The 19,636-nt window shown below is 42.9% G+C and overlaps 1 protein-coding gene across 1 annotated transcript in view; it reads right to left on the reverse strand.

Moving 5' to 3' along the window:
* LOC144324858 (sodium channel protein type 2 subunit alpha-like) overlaps nucleotides 1–19,636 on the reverse strand; it is an 80,017-nt gene that overhangs the window by 54,047 nt on the left and 6,334 nt on the right. Inside the window, exons 2-9 of the mRNA XM_077936837.1 lie at nucleotides 13,922–14,188; nucleotides 11,793–12,110; nucleotides 9,914–10,034; nucleotides 8,425–8,512; nucleotides 4,794–4,922; nucleotides 3,942–4,033; nucleotides 2,490–2,753; nucleotides 1,454–1,517 (exon numbers count right to left, since the gene is read on the reverse strand). Of these exons, the coding sequence (XP_077792963.1) occupies nucleotides 1,454–1,517; nucleotides 2,490–2,753; nucleotides 3,942–4,033; nucleotides 4,794–4,922; nucleotides 8,425–8,512; nucleotides 9,914–10,034; nucleotides 11,793–12,059 (1,025 nt within the window). The 5' untranslated portion in view covers nucleotides 12,060–12,110; nucleotides 13,922–14,188. The remainder of the gene's footprint in view (nucleotides 1–1,453; nucleotides 1,518–2,489; nucleotides 2,754–3,941; nucleotides 4,034–4,793; nucleotides 4,923–8,424; nucleotides 8,513–9,913; nucleotides 10,035–11,792; nucleotides 12,111–13,921; nucleotides 14,189–19,636) is intronic.

The raw sequence follows: 19,636 nt of genomic DNA on the forward strand, positions 1-19,636 counted from the left end.
TGCCACAGGGCACTTGGTCAATTTTTTATGCAACAGACAAACACAGACAAGCTTCTGGACTAATAATGAAACATTTATGATTAATTCCAAGGCCAAATGCTCATGGAATAATTTAAATGCAACTCAAATATTTTATCACCTCATTTTATTATTTCTAATTGGCTCTCAAGCAAACATTTTGCTACTGCAATGACTCAGCACAAAGCTAAAAGGGCTTGTTTAATAGCATTGAAGTTTGGTAGAGGCATGCTTTGCTCTAGAGTCGCTTTTAAGCCTTTCATTTCTCTTTACTATCTATAGCCTTAATTTCGATCCATATTCTTAATTCCATGTTACTTATTCATTTGTTACATAGGCATCTTCACTATGACTATACCTCTCAAATGAGGTATGAACCAATAGCATCCAACGACCACTAGACACAGACAAAATTTTGGGAGAGCTTTTTCAAATGGCAAGAGTCTGCAACAGCCGCACAGCTGATCTCCTTTAGTGGCTTCAGGGACGTGGAACAAACAAGGCCTCTCTGTCAAGACTCTCATCTGGGGTCTCTTAAGGCGACACAACCTCCCTAAAACTCCCTGAATGCTTTTGCCAGATCTTGAAACCCAATCATGCTTCTTGTTTGCCTGAATGGAGGGTAGAGCGAAGAAACTAGCCTCCCGAACAAAGGCAATATTCACCATATTCATCTTTTACCTCTGGCCTCACCCACCACCGGCTCCCTAAAGGTTGTCCATAAAGGAAGGTGACTGAAAGAGCTTCCCTACCCCCAAGTGAATTAATCAAGGGAGTTAGGTACAAAACCAACCACCTTATGACATTAAAAAGGCAGATAAACGTGCCACATTGCAAAAGAGAGAAGGCTTAGGCTTAGGCTGGGAAATCCCTATGTCATGCGTAGGGTTGTCAGCTCTAACCCATTAGCTAAAGATAGGATCATAAATAGCGACACACACACACACACACACACACACACACACACACACACCGCCCCAGCCAATGCAGTTTTGCAGAAGGTGACCTCTGGAATCAGAAAGCTGCTCTAGCAATTAAGCCCAGATCGTTTCAAAGGAGATAATTGCTGGCATATGCATACTCTTCTCTCTCCCCTAGGAGAAACCCGTGCACCTAATTGCCAAACTGCTTTATTATCTCACTTAAATATTTTTTTATGGAGATTAAGCCAGTAAATGTATTTCCAATAACCTATCTTGATCCTATATCCTAAACTAGATGCCTTACTTACATTAGGTTATATTCTAGCCTGGTATGGGCACATTCTGGACTCCTAGGACTGCTTGTGAAAGGGTATGTGTGTGTGTAGTTGACATTGCTCACTCATACAAAAGCTCCTAATAGATGCTGGACTGTTCAGGTACCTCTCAGTCAAGAGGCTTGGTGCTCCTTAGTTTTATTGTAGAGAACTCAGCGAATTATTAAAAATTCTTACCCAGCATCAGAGCTGTTGCCACAAAGCAGGGCATCTCTTTGTCCTTCCAAAACATAAAAATGACCTGATTTGGGGGGGAAAGGATAAAGAACTGTATTTTTCAGTCGTTGCTGTTATGAAACACAGATTCATACAGAACTATAACCAAGTGATTTGGTCCCCATCTTGTCTTTCCATTTGCAGAGAAGCTCAAGATCCAGTAGAGGCTCCCACTAGAGGAAACGGAGTGGGAGAGGCCATTTTTAGCAACTCCCCTTCCTCCCGGCAGCTCTCAGTGCCACCTCCCCTGCTTTTCTGATGGGTCCCATGGGCTGGTCCCCTACAGCAGCCTTTTGGGATGAGGCAGAGTAGGCTGCACGGGGAAGGGTTATCAAGGGAAAAAAATACCTTTCCCATTCCTACCTATAGGTAGTCTGGATCCCACCAAAGGAAAGAATACACTTCTTTTTTAAAAAATTACACAAAGTTATGCAAATATTTGTTGTTGTTGTTGTTGTTTTAAAAAGCTAGGAATCTCTCTCCAAATCACTGTTGTCTTGGCACTTGAGGGCGAAAAGCTCCCTATTGATTGAGAGTAAGGATAAGGATTGCTACACAAATTAAAGAAATCTTAGTTGATTACTCACTCCAGAGTTCACTGATTTGAACTGCATAAATTTGTGCATGAATAACAAGAAACGTTCTGAAGAATAATACTCTTTTTTTAATTTTAGGTGATCTTAAAAGATCCATTCCCTCCTGTGCAAGAGAGAAGGAGAAATGCCTCCAGTGGTGTCATTTGTTGCTTGTGCCTTTTGTAAGTGCGTATTAAAACATGACTTGCTGATTTTTTTTTTAAAAAAAGAAATTTGCTGCCTGATGAATTGGAGGAGACCATTTTGTCAGCAGATCAAAAGGCTTTTAGCCAGGTGAAATAGCCAACTGCTTGGACCAAATGTTGCATCCCTAATTTTAATGTTTCAGCTTTTATATATATATATAACTTGCATAACACACGTCCTATGTAGGTGTATATATTCGTATCAATCATGCTTACTTTCTTCCTCAATGTACTCCTCCCAGTCAAAGGTGCTCTCCGTAGTGTTAACAAAGGTACCATTTTCTCCCACTGTGCTATTATTGAAGTCGCTTTCGAAAGTAAAGTTTTCAGGTGGCCAAATCAGGCATTTATGCCTCAAGTTCCCCATGAAAAGCTGAAGCCCTATTAAAGCAAATACACTCAGACAAAACACGGTCAGGATCATCACATCCGAGAGCTTCTTCACTGACTGAATTAGGGCCCCCACAATGGTCTTCAGGCCTGCAAATGGGATCGAAAGACGTATTAATACATATCAAGCATTCTTCCATTCTATTTAAGATGCCATGCAGAAACAGCGAACAACATCTTGTCTGCGACACGGTAAAGCTTAATGAACAGTACCCCAGAACTCGTGGAAACGCATGAAGAGCAAAAACTGTCCATGAATGCACTGTGTACATTGCATTAAATGTACACCTTTTTCCCCCCTTTGCAAAACAAGAAGCTTTCTCATTCATGGAACGGCAACATATAATAATAGCATTTAGTAAAAAAAAAAAAAAAAAAAAAATGAAAAAAAAAAAACCAGCAGCAGCAACAACAAAGTAAACCCTATTTTTTCTTCTCTTACAAAGCATTTTCACCAGTCACAATCCATTCTTCGCCCCACCCACTCCCCAAAGGAAAAAAAGAAGAAAAATAGGTAGGGAATAAGATTCCAGGCTATGTTCACATTGACATTCATTAATATGTTCCCAAGCAATGTTTATTGAAACAGGTAAGTTATAAAATAAAATAAAATAAAAGCTTTCAGAGCTTAATTCAAATTTTGGCCATGCAGCTGAATCTTATGCATGTTTACTTGGAAATAAGTTCCACTGATTCGGTGGGGCTGATTCTCTAATAAGTCTGTTTAAACAGAGCCGTAGCTAAGGGGTGGGGTCTAGTCAGGTTTTTTGCCCAGGGTGAAGCCCCTAAAGAGGTGCCATTGATGCTCCCAGCCTCTCTGTGTATGTACACAAATGCACATGGCTGTGTGTGTGTGTGTGTGTGTGTGTGCCAAGCTGAGTCTTTGACCCAGGTGAAATAATGCCTATTTTCGCCCCTGGTTTAAGATTGCAGTCTTCAGACAATATGTGCTAAGATATATGGCAATATAAACGGCAGAGTGTTAAAGCTGTTTAGTGTGGAAGGGGGGGGGGGAATTGTCACCTTTATGCAGCAACAACAGTAAAAAGCAAACCCCAAAACAAAATGTAACGGATAGGCTGTGCATTCTGTAGACGTCTCATGCAATTGTTTGCTAAACTCGAAGGCTGATTTTGCAAATTAAAATAAATGGTAGATTTGAAAAGACAAGGGATTTTCCAATTCCTGACTTTTAGCAATATGGGCAGTGATTAATGAGACTAGTGCTACTAATAGTGGAACTGAAAAATCAGCCTCCGTGTTTAACCTAGGTCTCACCTGGAATGACTGATATTGTTTTCAATGCCCGGAGAACTCTGAATGTTCTCAACGCTGAGACATTGCCCAGGTCCACAAACTCTGTCAAATATCTGCAATAGGGGAGTTCACACACAAACACAATGACAGCACACAAAAAACAGTTGGAGATACAAGGGGCCTGACACTTCATCAATCCACTTACTTCTTACCTGGGATTACAGAAATAGTTTTCAAAGCTCTCAATACTCTGAAAGTTCGAAGAGCTGAAACATTGCCTAGGTTTACAAATTCTGTTACATACCTGTAGAATTAAATCACAGTTACTCAGAATTGCAGAGCTCAAGCTAATGACTTGGGGTCTTTCATCAAGACCAACTTGGTGATTTCAGCTTTTGCAATATTATACTAAGCATAAGGTTCACATTTACAACTGACACCTGCAGTTAAGTTTCGTCAAAGTAAAACACCCATTCTGGACCTGAAAGGTTGAACTAAACTAATTTAATATATTAGCATGTTGTCAAATGATGGTTCCTGGAATGCAGGACATGAAATTAGCATTCCTAAAATGTAAATAAACAAGTAAATAAACATCACTTTTGCTGTTTTGTATATTGTGAATTGGAAACTTTACTGATAGCAGAATTTGTACTTACTTCAATACATGCCTCTTGGTATGGTATGTTTTGGGATGGGGAAATCTGCTGCCCTTTGGATGTTGTTGGACTACAACTCCCATTAACCTTTGCACATTGTCTACATTGGAGTTGGAGTCCAGCATCAGGAGGCTAACAATTTCCCCAACACTCATACAGACTGACACTAATTCCATGCCCTTATAAGCTTTTAACAAATGGTTAAAGCACTTACGCCATCAAAATTACGCTGAAGTCGAGCCAATTCCATGGGTCTCGAAGAAAAGTGAAACCTTCTAGACAAAAGCCCCTTGCGAGAATTTTTATAAGTGATTCAAAGGTATAAATTCCAGTGAATGTGTACCTAAAGGCATACAAATAAAGAATTATTGTTGACTTCCTTTTATCCTCTGTAATGAGCGTCTCATAAAATAGTTTTAGACACCTTGGATGTACCTGAATCAAAAAGAAAAGGGCAACCCTAACTGATCTGTTTCAGCAGCTATGGCGCTACATTTGCATCATATTTAAGAAATACAGAAGCCTTTTCAACCACTGAAACCATCAGGGCAACAGCCAAAATTGTGCTACATAATGTATTCTACCACACAACTGCTTAATTGTTCTCACCAAATAAGGATAATGTCAAATCACCCATTCTAACATGTATGCTGGTGGAGAGATAGATAGATAGATAGATAGATAGATAGATAGATAGATAGATGATAGATAGATAAACTTTATTCGCATTAGCCAACAGCCATAACAACATAAAACAAGCAATATATACAAATAAAATATATACAAATAAAAAAGACAACAATGGGTAAAAAGGGCAATCAAATGGCCAAGATTATCGTTCAGAAATAGATATATGAGTTCTTCACATTTCCCCTTCCATTCCTAGATTCCTCCAATAAATTTATCTCTGTGTAGGAATAACAATACACTGAAACAACTATGAGTTAATCAAAACAAAGTATTTTTCACGCATTGCGAAATCAGTATTCCTGGATGTCCATCCCTATATACTAACAGTGGCCTCGTTCTCCAGAGTTTGGATGTTGATGAAGCCAAAGAAACACCATCTACCCCAGACATCTCCAACCCGTTGCTCAGGTGTTATCCAACTCCAGCTCCGATCAGTCTCATCCAGCATGGCCAATCATCAAGAATGATTAGCACTGGAGCCCAGCAACATGGAATGCTTACTGGGTGTTTTTTTTTTGAGGGTGGGAGATGGGAAATTAAGGGGAAGTGAAACTGAATGGAGCATCCCATGGGGAAGCCTGGCTTGCTGGCACTTAAAGAGAAGCCCTCCACTTTGCAGCTTGTTCTTACTTTTTCCGTTCTCGTCAAGTTTCTTATTTAATCCCACTCCTTTTTGGGGAAAGGTTGTTGCTTGGTGGTAAAGTACATGCTTTGCTTGCCAAGAGTCTCAAGTTCATTCAAGGTACGGCTGGAATGGACTCCTGCCCAAAACCCTGGAGAGCTGCTGTTTGTCACTGTGAACAAATACTGAACTATGCGGAACAATTGGTCCAACTGAGTATAAACACCTTCCTACATCCCCATGTGCTGTCATGTTTTCTGCCATCTAGTCTTTGCTCTTCAAGTGACTTCCATATTCTGTACTGTGTTTCCTTAAGACCCGTTGGAACAATAAGTCTTATATGAGTCAGACTTGCATCTCCATCAACTGACTCCTCCTTACCTATTTCCACTGTTTACTTATCAAACCTCCGTCTTATTCAACTGATGTGGAAAATAAGGCTTCTCTGGGAACCTAGTCAATTGCATCTTCTGTACAGGACCAGAGTTCCTTCTCTCACACTTTCAGGGCTTGCTAAGAAATAACTGATGGCACGTATGTTCTGCCTTCCTTACATATACAATACTAAGTGGTTTTCATGGTATTCCAGTCAATCTGCTACCCAAAGCATCGACTGACAAGACCCAGAGCTGCTTAGGTTCTGTAAGATGGCTGCCATCAGGTGCCTTCCTGCTGCATCTAACAGTACTGTGTTTTTAAAAATATCATTGGCTAGAAAGATACAGACAAGCTAATGGATTATAGCTCTGCTAACAGGAAGACTTTGCCATCACTGAGACAGAGGACCAATTCAGATGATACCTTAAAGACCTTTCTGTCCTGCCACGTGGAAGGCTAAGAGTGTGCTTCTACTTCCACCGCCCCTGCATTGTCAAAGGTGGATGGAACTCTATTATGTCATACACAGGTAAAACCCTATACTGTATAGTTATACCTTAGAAGTCAAATGGAATCCGTTCCGGAAGTCCGGTCTACTTCCAAAGCATTCGACTTCTGATTGGCTGCAGGAAGCTCCTGTAGCCAATCGGAAGCCGTGGAAGTCCTGTCGGATGTTCGGCTTCCAAAAGAACGTTCAAAAACCAGAACAGTCACTTCCGGGTTTCAATCGTTCGGGAGCCAAAACATCCAAGTTCCAGGGCATTTGGCAACCAAGGTATGACTATACATTCAGACTACAATCTTGCTGTCATTCCCTCCCCCGACTCCAAAAAAAGAAAATTAACTGTAGGGTTCTGGCCTGTGCACATAGGTTTTAACAAGCGTACAACATGATGTTTGTGTCCCATCTCCATGTGAATATGGCAGGGACAACAGGGATGGCCAGCATGCATACAGCATGCACACAATGTGGCCGAGAGTAGCCCTTAGGGTAAGTGTGGTGACAATTTAAACATGCTCCATTTAAAGTGCAAGAAAAAATGCTGAACCTCTATAAGACAATCCCAGGACATGGTGCAAAGGCACATGACATAGCATGTGAAGGCGTGAGGGTGCACGAGGACCAAGTTAGATGCAACGCTGTCCACAATTAGCAATTACATGAGCAGCTTTTTAGTAAGGCATAGTAAGACCTTGGGACATGGGTGGCGCTGTGGGTTAAACCACAGAGCCTAGGACTTGCTGATCAGAAGGTCGGAGGTTCGAATCCCCGCGACGGGGTGAGCTCCCGTTGCCCGGTCCCTGCTCCTGCCAACCTAGCAGTTCGAAAGCACGTCAAAGTGCAAGCAGATAAATACTGTAGGTACCGCTCCTGCAGGAAGGTAAACGGTGTTTCCGTGCGCTGCTCTGGTTCGCCAGAAGCGGCTTAGTCATGCTGGCCACATGACCCGGAAGCTGTCTGTGGACAAACGCCGGCATCCTTGGCCTATAAAGCGAGATGAGCGCCGCAACCCCAGAGTTGGTCACAACTGGACCTAATGGTCAGGGGTCCCTTTACCTTTACATAGTAAGACCTTGGCATGGAGTTGGGGGTTAATCCTGTGCTCCATCCTGTAGTCCCCACCCAGATCAGGGCCCCTATACTTGCTATTTGTGTTTGGGCAGGGGAGTCCTCATTCATTCCAAAGGGAGCTTTCCCTGTCCACGGCAAACAGCAGGTGCAGGAGGACTAGTTAGAAGCACAGCATGGGAAGGGGGAGGATTACAGTTCCCTGCACTCTCTGCACACATTCCAATGGGCCCCGGACACTCCTGCAGTTTATGTTTAAGAAGCCATTCACATGATTGCTAATTGTGTGAACGGCGCCTTGTCTGTTCATCGCCTAGACAGAAGACTGCTGGGAACACCCTAGGTATGCTGTCTTGAGTTCCATGGAAGGAAAACAGGAAATTAATTACAAACAAACAAAAATCACAAAATATGTTTTCATTTAGGATCCTCTTTAAAGCTCTGAAGAAAAGGGATAAGAAAATGCACAAATCATCATAGGAATCTTATTGGAGACAGCTGGTCAAAATTCACATCTGAAATAGCAAAGAATCAAAACAGATAACACGTTTTCCAAAAAAGGAAAAGAAAAAGGTATTTACTTACTCTACATTCTTGGTCCATTCTGGAGGGTTGCTCATAGTCATAAATACACAGTTGGTCAAAATAGTGCACATAATTAGCATGCTGAATAATGTAAGATGTGGTCAAGGAATGACGACCATTAAATCAGAGATCAGGTTATAAAACCAAGTTAATGACAGCACTCACTTTAAATAACCTCTTTTTAATAAAAGCAGTGGACACGCACAACTTTTCAAGAGTTCCAACATTTTGCATGCAGCAGCAAAACAAAGAAAAAGGGAAAGAGAGAGACTTGTGTCACTCTTTTTAAAAAATAGATTCATGGTAGCATGAGCTTTTCTAGGGAAGAATCTACTTTACCAGACTAATCTTCAGAAATTGCAGAAGTTGCTGCCAGGTCACTATGGATGTGTCACTATCAAGAGGTTATGCTCTCCATTTGCTAGCAGGGTATAGGCATGTGTGTGACCCAAGACAGCACAGTATCTACCTGTAACTATATGAACCAGCCATACATACAACTGTGGCATTAGTTATTAAAAACCAGTTAGCTATTTATTGTCTCTTTCTATTTTCCGAATCTGGACATTTTTGTGGACTTTCTACAAGTTTCTGAAGACAGCCCAAAACTCTGAAATAACTCTTCCTTCCCTGTTAATGCTTCACTTAGCTTTCCAGATAAAAGATTTATCACAGATAAAAGATTACTCACAAGATATTCAATGGAAAATGTTGACATTAACACGGGCAAGGATAATGAATTTTCTCTGCTCCGTTCGCTCCAATTACTTTCTCCTCCTCAAATCCCCAAGTCGCTTCTCATGTGCCCCTCCACCACAAAGTGCATGAAGGCGATCAGTGCCATCCAGTTACCTCTGAGATGCTTCTTTTAAAACAGGGGTTGCTACCATCTGGCCCTCCACGTGTCAAGTCCTGGTGGTACAAGCAGTGCTTGTGCCATTTTGGTAACCTGCACATGTAAATCTGGTGAGCTGCATGTTCCCCATCCCTGGTTTAGAACATCAACATTAATTAAGAAGCACTCCCTGAATAAACTGTGAGCAAAGATCTTGGTTCTTGCTGAATCTCTCAATATTGTCAAATGGTCATTCTTGAAAGGTACTGCTATAGTTCTAGACACATGCTGAAGTCCATCAACTACGAATGGTATTTTCTGGTCAATAAAGCTTTGAACTTGATCTTTCATGCTTTTAAACCTAGTCTGGCAAACCTGTGCCCCTCCAGATATTGATGGACTCCAAATCCCATAATCCCTCCCCTTTGGCAATGGCGTGTGGGACTAATAGGAGTTTCAGACCAACAACCTCAGGAGCATAACATGTCCCCCACCCTTGTTCTCAACATGCATGTGCTTTCAACTACTGACAAGGGACACTGGTTTACAATGTATCTGTAAACAGGACACCCATTGTTGTTGTTTTCAAAATAGCATTGGAAAATACTTCAAATTTAATTCCAAACACTTAAAGGTAAACGACTTGAAAAGGATATGAATGTACCAAAATTTTAATAGCAATTTTTCTGAGAGGATTGAAAGGGGTTAAAATGTACAAGGCAGATGTGGCGCTGAATCGGAAAATTGCCTTCCCTCTGTTCAATACTATGAAGGTCTGGAAAACAAAAAAAGAACGAAAAACAATCATGTATTGTTCACAGATTATTTACTTCCTACACTTTGTTGCTTCGCTTATTTCAATGGAAGATGGAGCTTCTTGCTGACTCATCCCACTGTGCTTTTACAACTGAATTCAAGCCAATGGCCCCTCAAGTTAATAGAAATATTATTATCAACAGCAAGACCGCTTAGAGTCACTATTTTATTTTATTTTGTCAAGGTGACCCAAGTAATCAGAGCACCTCATCCTAAAGGCAGCATCAAAGACCAATGATACATATGCACAGAAAACTACTTTCCTGTGAATTGATCATCTTCCTCCCAACCATTTTCCTAAAGTGGACTGAGCAAAGACACGAGAACTCATATTCTGGAGTGTGGTGAAGCAATCAACAAACACAAAAATTCAGCTGGTGACACACCACTATTGGTTTGGTGAACTGACTCATAGTTGATCTCTACAAGTGGCACAGGCCACAATAATTCAACAGCATCCGTTCAAAACCTTCGCAGGAGGATGATAAATCACTGGGGCCTTGCGCTCCGGCACAGTCTCTGCAATCTTAGCGGAGAAAGATTCCACGGCAGGTCCCAGTACCTGCAGACACCAGATGGAGTTGACACCCTGTGCCATGGAATCTTGGGTACCAACCCGGAAGTACACCTGTCAGGGGCTGACTGCCGTTGGGGCTTCAAGGGCTTGAAGCAGCTGAACCTTGTCTTCACAGCTGTAAGAGAGGCACTTTTCCTCCTTGGCATACTATAAAGAGGGAGAGGAACTGGAGAGGAACCTGCCACCAGAGGAACAACATATATTTGAATGGGAGATTTACTTACAACACATACTGCCCTGGCATTGGAGATGCAGCAGGAAGCAACAGAGAACTCTTTATGGGAGAAAATTCAGTGGCGAGTCAGGAAAGTACATTCCTTCTAAGAACAGGCAGAGCCGGCCCACTCATGACATGGGATGAAGCAGCTGCCTCAGGTGGTGGAAATGGAAGAGGCAGCACTCCCGCAAACACCCGCCACACCACCACCACAGAAGCAATCCAGGTAAGAGAAGAGGAGGCAGCAGTGGGGTGGCACAGCATTCCGCCACCAGCTTTGCGGCTCATATACCCTTCCCCTAGGGGTGAAGAGGGCACAGCAGCAAAGATCTGCAGAATGTGTTATTTCTCATCGAGTTGGCAAGCACCCAGCTTTGTTGCTGGGTGGGAAGGGAGCTTCAGAAAGTGCTTCTCCTTGAAAAGGAGCAGTTTCTGAAGCTACACACACACACACACACACACACACACACACACACTTGGCCGGTGGGGATTGGTGAGGGTTCTCCTTTAAGAGGAGCCCTCACCAAGCCTTGCCACCAGGCAGGAAGGGAGCTTCGGAAAGGGCTTCTCCTTAGGCTTTCCTCTCCCACAGCTCTGGAACGTCCCTGGGAACAGGTACTGGGGTAAGATGGAAGGGTGACCCAAGGACCCCAGGAAGAACTCAAAGGTGGGAAGAGGGCTAGGGAACTCTTGGTGGTGGGCAGAGGAGCTTGGGCCTCTGTATGAGCAGGCAACAGAAAGAACATGCATGTTGTCATTAAATAAAAAAATGATTATGCAAACAGAGCAACATTTTGTGCAAGCCCAAATGTTTTCCAGCTGAAATCAAGTAGAAAGAGAGGGATTTCTGGTGAAATAAGTAAACAGTGAAACGGCATTAATGCAGTGGCCAAAATCCAGCCAGTCTTAACAAAACAACTCACTTTTTTATTGCTATAATAAGGGTCAAGGTCCTCCAAAGGTTCGGACACCATTCCTGGAGGAATGTCTCCATATATAAATGGAAGTGTTTTCCCTGCTTCCAAGTCACTATTTGGTTTTGGTCCATTTTCGTCATCAGCATCTGAATGATCCTGTTTGGGCTTTTTAGCTTTTTCCTCTGCACAGCGTTTTTCAATAGCTGCAAGAGATTCTCTAGTAAAATAGCGGAAGCTGTCAGGTCCTGGTGGTACCAGCAGTGCCTGTGCCATTTTTTCATCCTGCACATTTAAATTACTTTTAGCCTATTGCATAAGAATGACCTGAAAAAGAAAGAAGAATGCAAAGAGAGAGAGAGAGAGAGAGAGAGAGACAGAGAGTTAGGGAAACATTCAGCATTAATGAACCCACTGCCAATTTTTACAAGCCTAAAATAGAACCTGTTTGAAATATATGCAAAACTTAGGCAGTCTTTGATATGTAGGTTGTGCTTTGTTATGTTTAAGATGATTGGCTATTCCCAGACTTCTATTCCTACAAAGGAAAATTATGCATATGAAGCAGGAGAAATGGATGCCTACGATGCACTGTCTCAATGGCCAAGGCCAATTCCCCGTTTCAGAGGTTCAGCAGGTCATGTGCAGAGCAGCTTCAGACATCCATGTGAATAAGCTCCACAGAGAGCCCTGGAAACCAAGCAGATTCCTAAGTCTCTGAGGGTGTGCCTGATTAACAGCACTTGCCCAGCACTAGGGAAAAGGACCTCAGGGGTCATCTAGTCCAACCCCCTGTAATGCAGGAATCTCATCTAAAGAACCCATGACAAATGGCCATCCAACCTCTGCTTAAAAACCTCCAAGGAAGGAGAGCCCACCACCATCTCATGGAAGTTTGTTCCACTGTCAAATAGCTCTTCCTGTTCTTCCTGTTCAGTTGGATTATTCTTTCTTGTAAGTTGAAGCCATTGGTCTGAGTCCTAGCCTTCAAAGCAAGAGAAAACAATCTTATTCCACCCTCCATCTGATAGCCCTTTAGATATTTGAAGATGCCTATCCCATCTCCTCTCAAGCTCCTCTTTTTCAGGCTAAACATACCCAACTCTCTCAACCATTCCTCATAAGGCTTGGTTTCCAGACCCTTGATCATCTTTGTTGCCCTCATCTGCACACGTTCCAGCTTGTCAATATCCTTCTTAAATTGTGGTGCCCAGGACTGGACACAGTACTCTGACCAAAGCACAACAATACTATTACTTCTATTGATCTGGAAACCATATTTCTGTTGATGTGGCCTTGAATAGCATTCGCTTTTTTATTGCTGCATTGCACTGTTGACTCATGTTAAGCTTGTGGTCTACTAAGCCCCCAAGATCCTTTTCACTAGCACGCCAGGTGTCCCCTATTTCTGCAGCTGGTTCTTCCTGCCTACGTGTCTCTGTTGAAATTCATTTTGTTAGTTTTGGCCCTGTTATGCCTTTCTTCCTGAGGCAATCCTCTCTAACCACGTAGTCAAAGTTCAGGCATGGGGAGCCCTGACTATATCACTAGATGCCCGGCCCATAATGCAGAAGGGGATACAGGGTCTTCCTTTCTCAAACCACCTTGGTGTAAGTACTTTCACAGGACACACAGGAGGAAGGAAAGGCAGAATCTGTACCAAGGGTAGAAAAGACAAAGGGCCAGAGACTGTAAGAGCGAAAAGATATCCACAAGGAAGTAGGAGAGGTATGTGAAGAGTTTAGACCAGGCTTGAGGTTAAATAGGCTCAAGATACAGGACTTTTAACTGTGCAGGGAGGGGCAAGGAATCCACATAGTGAATGGATGTGAGTGGGAGTAAGCTCCCTATGAAATGTAATCGAATACGAAATGTAATCGTTCCGCGAGTCTCTTCGTCTTGCGGTTTTTTCGTCTTGCGAAGCACGGCTATTAGCGGCTTAGCGGCTATTAACGGCTTAGCGGCTTAAAGAAAAAGGAAACTAACTCGCAAGAACTCGCAAGACGTTTCGTCTTGCGAAGCAAGCCCATAGGGAAATTCGTCTTGCGGAACGACTCAAAAAACGGAAAACCCTTTCGTCTAGCGAGTTTTTCGTCTTGCGAGGCACCACTGTACCCGAGTGTGAAAATGTGTCCTACCTTTTTATCTCTGGGCAGTATCAGTTCTTGAAATGGAGCCACCGGAACTGCATGGGTATCCGTTTGGGTGGGCTATGCAATGAACGACTGTGGGCTACGAAATCTTCTTTTCCTCAAGAGACAAAATGAAGTCAAGACAGCCCATCCTTAAAAGTGGTAGAAATCGAATGCTTCTCCTGTCAGCAGATCCTTGCCACTTTGGGATTTGCAAGCTAGAAAACGTTTCTAGCTTCCAGTCACATCACCACCTGAATGACCTTGGGGAAACTAGGATAAAAAAAAAAGGAAGTTAACTTCACATAGGGTGCCAGATGCCCTTAACACAGATTGCTGGAAGTTCTCATTAACGTCTGTGATAATAAGGTAAAGGTAAAGCGAACTCTGACCATTAGGTCCAGTCGTGACTGACTCTGGGGTTGCGGCGATCATCTCACTTTATTGGCTGAGGGAGCCGGTGTACAGCTTCTGGGTCATGTAGCCAGCATGACTAAACCGCTTCTGGCGAACCAGAGCAGCGCACAGAAACACTGTTTACCTTCCTGCCGGAGCAGTACCTATTTATCTACTTGCACTTTGACGTGCTTTCGAACTGCTAGGTTGGCAGGAGCTGGGACCAAACAACGGGAGCTCACCCCATCGCGGGGATTCGAACTGCCGACCTTCTGATCGGAAAGCCCTAGGCTCAGTGGTGTAGACCACAGTGCCACCCGCGTCCATGCATTCTTTATAAACTGGTTTATCAAAGCCTTTATTGCAGGGTCGGGGAAGCTTTTCCAGAGGGCCACATTTCATCATGGGAAACTTTCTGGGGGCCGCATGACACTGGCAGGTGGAGTAAGAGGCAAAAGTGGCCAGAGCAAAGGGTGTGACTCATCCATGTAGAGTAGGTTACATTTGAACCATGCTAAAGTCAGAGCTTCCTACACTAAAGCACACACACACTTCTCTGAATCCTTCATCTGGGCAAGCAACCGGCATTGAAGGACAAGCAAAAAGCATGTGAGGAAAATATGGAGCAGTCTGGTGAGAGGTGCTGCCTGTTAAGGGTCAATGCATAATGGCCAGAGCACGTACAAAACGTAGTCAAGATAGGGCCTGTTGGAGATTGTATATATTGACCAGGAAAAGTGCACAATTATCTTTTCATGGTTAGATTATGTGCACAGTCTCCAAGGGACGTGGTGAATGTGCACACTGACCAGTTATTATACACATTATCCACAAAACTTTCCTTACCCTTAAACATCTCATACAGGAGGTATTCTTTTCAGTAATTGGGGACAATGGTCAGTAAACCATTCTCACCCACTGCACACCAGCAAATGGAAAGCATGCCAGTTTTATTTAATATAACAGTGTTTATTTTCAGTACCAAACCTTCTCGACTTAAATTGTGGAAATATGTTTCATTCTTCCTGGTTGTTTTAATTAGAATTGGGGGGCACACGAAAAACATTAATGCGTATAGGCATTGGTTTGCTAAGAGAGTTCAATAACACCTAAAAGATGTCGTGCAGTGGCTGCAGCAGGCTTCCTAAAACAGATGCCCTCTAGCTGTTATTTGACTACTATTCCAATCAGCCCTAGCCAGCGCAGGCTTTCCTTTTTTCTTCACTTCATACAGAACACAACAAAATGCATCGGTAGAGAATCTATTGTGCTTTTTAATAGCCTATGCAATGGCTTCTCACCCTCACATCTAAGAACGACAGAAATAAGTTCCTGCTTTGGATTTATTTTGTCCAGCTCTAATCTTTAGCTGTCTGCTTCTGTTATGTCTTCCTTGCCAAGTTGCAGTGCCTTTCGATGTAGTGCTTTTATTTAATATACTGTCACCAGCGAATTGGTACTGACAATGTCCATTTCTTCCGATGAGCTTTACTTTGCCAGCGAGATGTTCACACATAACCCAATGCCAAGATGTGCTTCACCCATGGTTTTGCCCAGCCCTAGTTGGTTTCCCCTTGCCTCCTCTGCCAATAGCCACCTGAGATTCCGAAAATAATAATAATAATAATAATAATAATAATAATAATAATAATAATTTATTTATACCCCGCCCATCTGGTTGGGCTTCCCCAGCCACTCTGGGTGGCTTCCAACAAAATATAAAAATACAGTAATGCATCAAACATTAAAAGCTTCCCTAAACAGGGCTGCCTTCAGATGTCTTCTAAAAGTGTGGTAGTTGTTTATTTCTTTGACATCTGGTGGGAGAGCGTTCCACAGGGCGGGTGCCACTACTGAGAAGGCCCTCTGCCTGGTTCCCTGTAACTTGGCTTCTCGCAGTGAGGGAACCGCCAGAAGGCCTTCGGCGCTGGACCTCAGTGTCTGGGCAGAACGATGGGGGTGGAGGCGCTCCTTCTAGTATACTGGACCGAGGCCGTTTAGGGCTTTAAAGGTCAGCACCAACACTTTGACTTGTGCTCAGAAATGTACTGGGAGCCATCTCAACAAATCTCCTGTATTGGCACAACCACACCACAGCACCAGCTTGCTAAATTGGCAGACTGCAACAACAGGGCATGCAACTCTCTTCAGAGATTTTCTGGTATTCTCTGCATGTCACTGGAGCTAAACCATTTCCCCTCATCTCAGACACTCCAAATGCTGTCTTGTAACAAGAAGTTCCTAACCCTTCTCTGGAATCCAAGTGGAACAAAATATTATCAATTCTCTGAAGATTCCTGCCAGGTTTTTTCTCTGAAGTCCTTTGCCACTGAAAATTATGACTATGGGACTAAAAGTACATGATCCCAGTCAAACACTCTGCTCAACGGCTCTGATGGAAATTCACCCTAAATGTATTAGTGACCAATACTTCTAGTAAATCATGATAGGGAAGAGTAGCATACACATTTTCTAAATAAATGATTTGGGGCATACGTATTAGGAATCTCACTTAGAAGTATGGCATGGGTCAAATTTTCAAGCCAATGTTCCCAACAGAACCTGACTGGAAAATTGGCTTTCTCTGCAACATTTGCTATCTTGTGTAGCAAACCTTCACTACTATGCAGGTTTAAGGAGGACTGCCATCTTACCAACTCTTTAGCCATGAAACGGGTTTGCGCTCAGCTTTCAAAGCAGAATGAGTATTGGAGACGAAACCGAAAATATGGGAGACATAACTCCCACAGGTCTAAATATTGTAAACTAGGAATTCAGAAGCCTGCCAACAAATAATAATATTTAGCATTTCCATAACACTTTTAGCATTTGAACAGAATGTAAACATAATCCAAGTTATTGCAAATGCCAGTTAACACACAAAAGAAGCAGAAGTCTCTTCCTCAAACTCTAAAAGGGGTTGTGGTATGTTAATGTTCTAATTCAGGATGGAAAGCTGTCTCTCATCTGGTTATCTATTGTTAAGCAAAAATTGCTTTCAGATGACCACGCGAGTCTCCACTTCTGTGAGGGTATAGCCTTGTGGTCAGCGCTATCACGTGGCACACTATGGTGACCACATTTGCTGCTCTCTTGCCATGCCTTTTGGCCTTGAAGAGCTACTGGACTGTAAAACAGACTAATCCATGTAGACAGTGCGGGATTTATGTATAGGCTAAGTAGGATGAAGCCTAGGGCCTCTAAATCTAGGGGGCCTCGCCAGCCCGCCCGCTCCCCAGTGTGCAGTCTCCCCTCTCCCCAAATTGAAAGCCCATGCAAGGGCAGGGCAACTCAGGACCAGCAACTATGAGACTCAGGGCTAGCCAGCGGGGCCCAGTTTGAAGCAGTGGGGCGCAACTTGGTTTTTTTTTTGTTTTTTTTTTGGTAGGGCACCAGTTCACAGCCAAAGTTTGCAAAATCTTATAGATATAAATAAAATCCATCTAGATTGCCCTTAGGGGCAGCTCGCGGGGCCCAATTTTCCAAATTGCTCCAATTGCCTTAAAGTCAGCCCTGATGAGACTGTGCAGGGGTTGGACTCACAAGCCCTGCACCTTCTAGGTCCCTGGTGTCACTATTCAGAGTACAGACTCAAGGACTTGTTATGGAAATAAAGGGGGGCACTTATTGGAAATCAGTTTTGTCACCTTTCCCCCCCAAACCCCAAGACAATAAGCCCAGCCACATTTTATTCACAGTCGCATAAGCACTACACTACAGCATGGCCATAAACGTGTATGTTCAACTGCTGAAATATACACCCAATATGTAGCAACGGAGATTTATGTTACTGCTTTATGAATGAACACTGTGGTTTATGAATGGACTCTGTATTTTGTGAATTACCTAAGAGCCACCAATAGGGAGCTCTAGAATCTGACAGCTAACTAATTGGGTACTACCAAACAGTGACATCTATTGCTGAAAGCAGGTAACCATCCGGAAACGCTTCAGCTCAGCCTTTGCACTGTTGACAGAACAGCCCCTGCTGTGCAGATAATGGAGAAAGCTCGTAAATTGTATCCCTTCTGGTGTCTTGGCCAATTCTAATATGCTGGTGTAAACCCTGGTGCACCAGAAGCCCAGAATAGCAGCAATTAAAATCTGCTCATACATCAGCAACTGATAAGACTTGTTAACCAGTTCTTCCAAAGTCTTCCTAAATTATAAAGCTCCAAAATACAGGCCAAAAGAGAGCAAGTCTGGAAAGAGCGAGGCATACAATGGGCACCACCAGTGAAAAGGCCCTGCTCCGTGTAGCTCCTGCCCTGTCATTTGATAGGGTGCCAACTTGCCCTCCTTCTTGACATGGAATGCTCTCTATTGGAGTATCCAGGTCCAGTACAAAGACCATAAGAAGGGAGAGCAGGGACTTTGATGTTCCCAACAGCTGTTAATCAAGCAAGCAAGCAATCACACAGGTCACTTTGTCACAGTCAGGACGCCTATGTCCTGGCCAGGCCTGCACCCAATCTTGTTTTTGTACAATATTGTTTGTCCTCAGTAACCAAAATTATATTATCAATTTACACAAGCAGAAAAGTTGTTTTCCTTCATTTGCAAGGAATCGTACAAAACAAAGTGGTATTAATAAAGAAAAGTTCCAGGGTGGCAACAGAAAGCAAACTAAAAATGCTTTTGCAGTTCATCAAAACTATCCAGCAATATCAAGTTATAGGAAAACTGGTGCTATTAACGGTAATCCTTCTAGCTGGTTACCGTATTTTTCGCTCTATAAGAGGCACCAGACCACAAGACGCACCTAATTTTTGGAGGAGGAAAACAAGAAAAAAATATTCTGAATCTCAGAAGCCAGAACAGCAAGAGGGATCGCTGCGCAGTGAAAGCAGCAATCCCTCTTACTGTTCTGGCTTCTGGAATAGCTGCACAGCCTGCATTCGCTCCATAAGACACAAACACTTTCCCCCTTACTTTTTAGGAGGGAAAAAGTGAGTCTTATAGAGCAAAAAATATGGTAATTGGTTCAGCAACTTCCATGTACATGAAGTGTGATGCTAATTATTTTCCCCTAGAGTTAAATGATAACTCATCAGAGGTAGCTACAGTTGCAAATGGCAACAAAATATCTGTGAAAGGAAGAGGAGCAGGTTTGCTCAAGTGTGTTGCAGGTAGAAATACTGTTTGTAAAGAAGTGAGAGCAGTAGTTTACTTGCTCGAATTAACAAATAAGAAAGTTTTGACAATTTAAATTCTAGATTAAAATTGATTACTTAATTGAGAAGGAGATTGTAACAAAACCACTGGGGCCTAATTTGAATAGTAGAGTGCCTGGTATCTGGTGGGCAATCTCATCCTTTATTTCCA

The sequence above is a fragment of the Podarcis muralis genome, chromosome 1 (genome assembly GCF_964188315.1).
Source record: "Podarcis muralis chromosome 1, rPodMur119.hap1.1, whole genome shotgun sequence".
NCBI classification, from domain to species: domain Eukaryota; kingdom Metazoa; phylum Chordata; class Lepidosauria; order Squamata; family Lacertidae; genus Podarcis; species Podarcis muralis.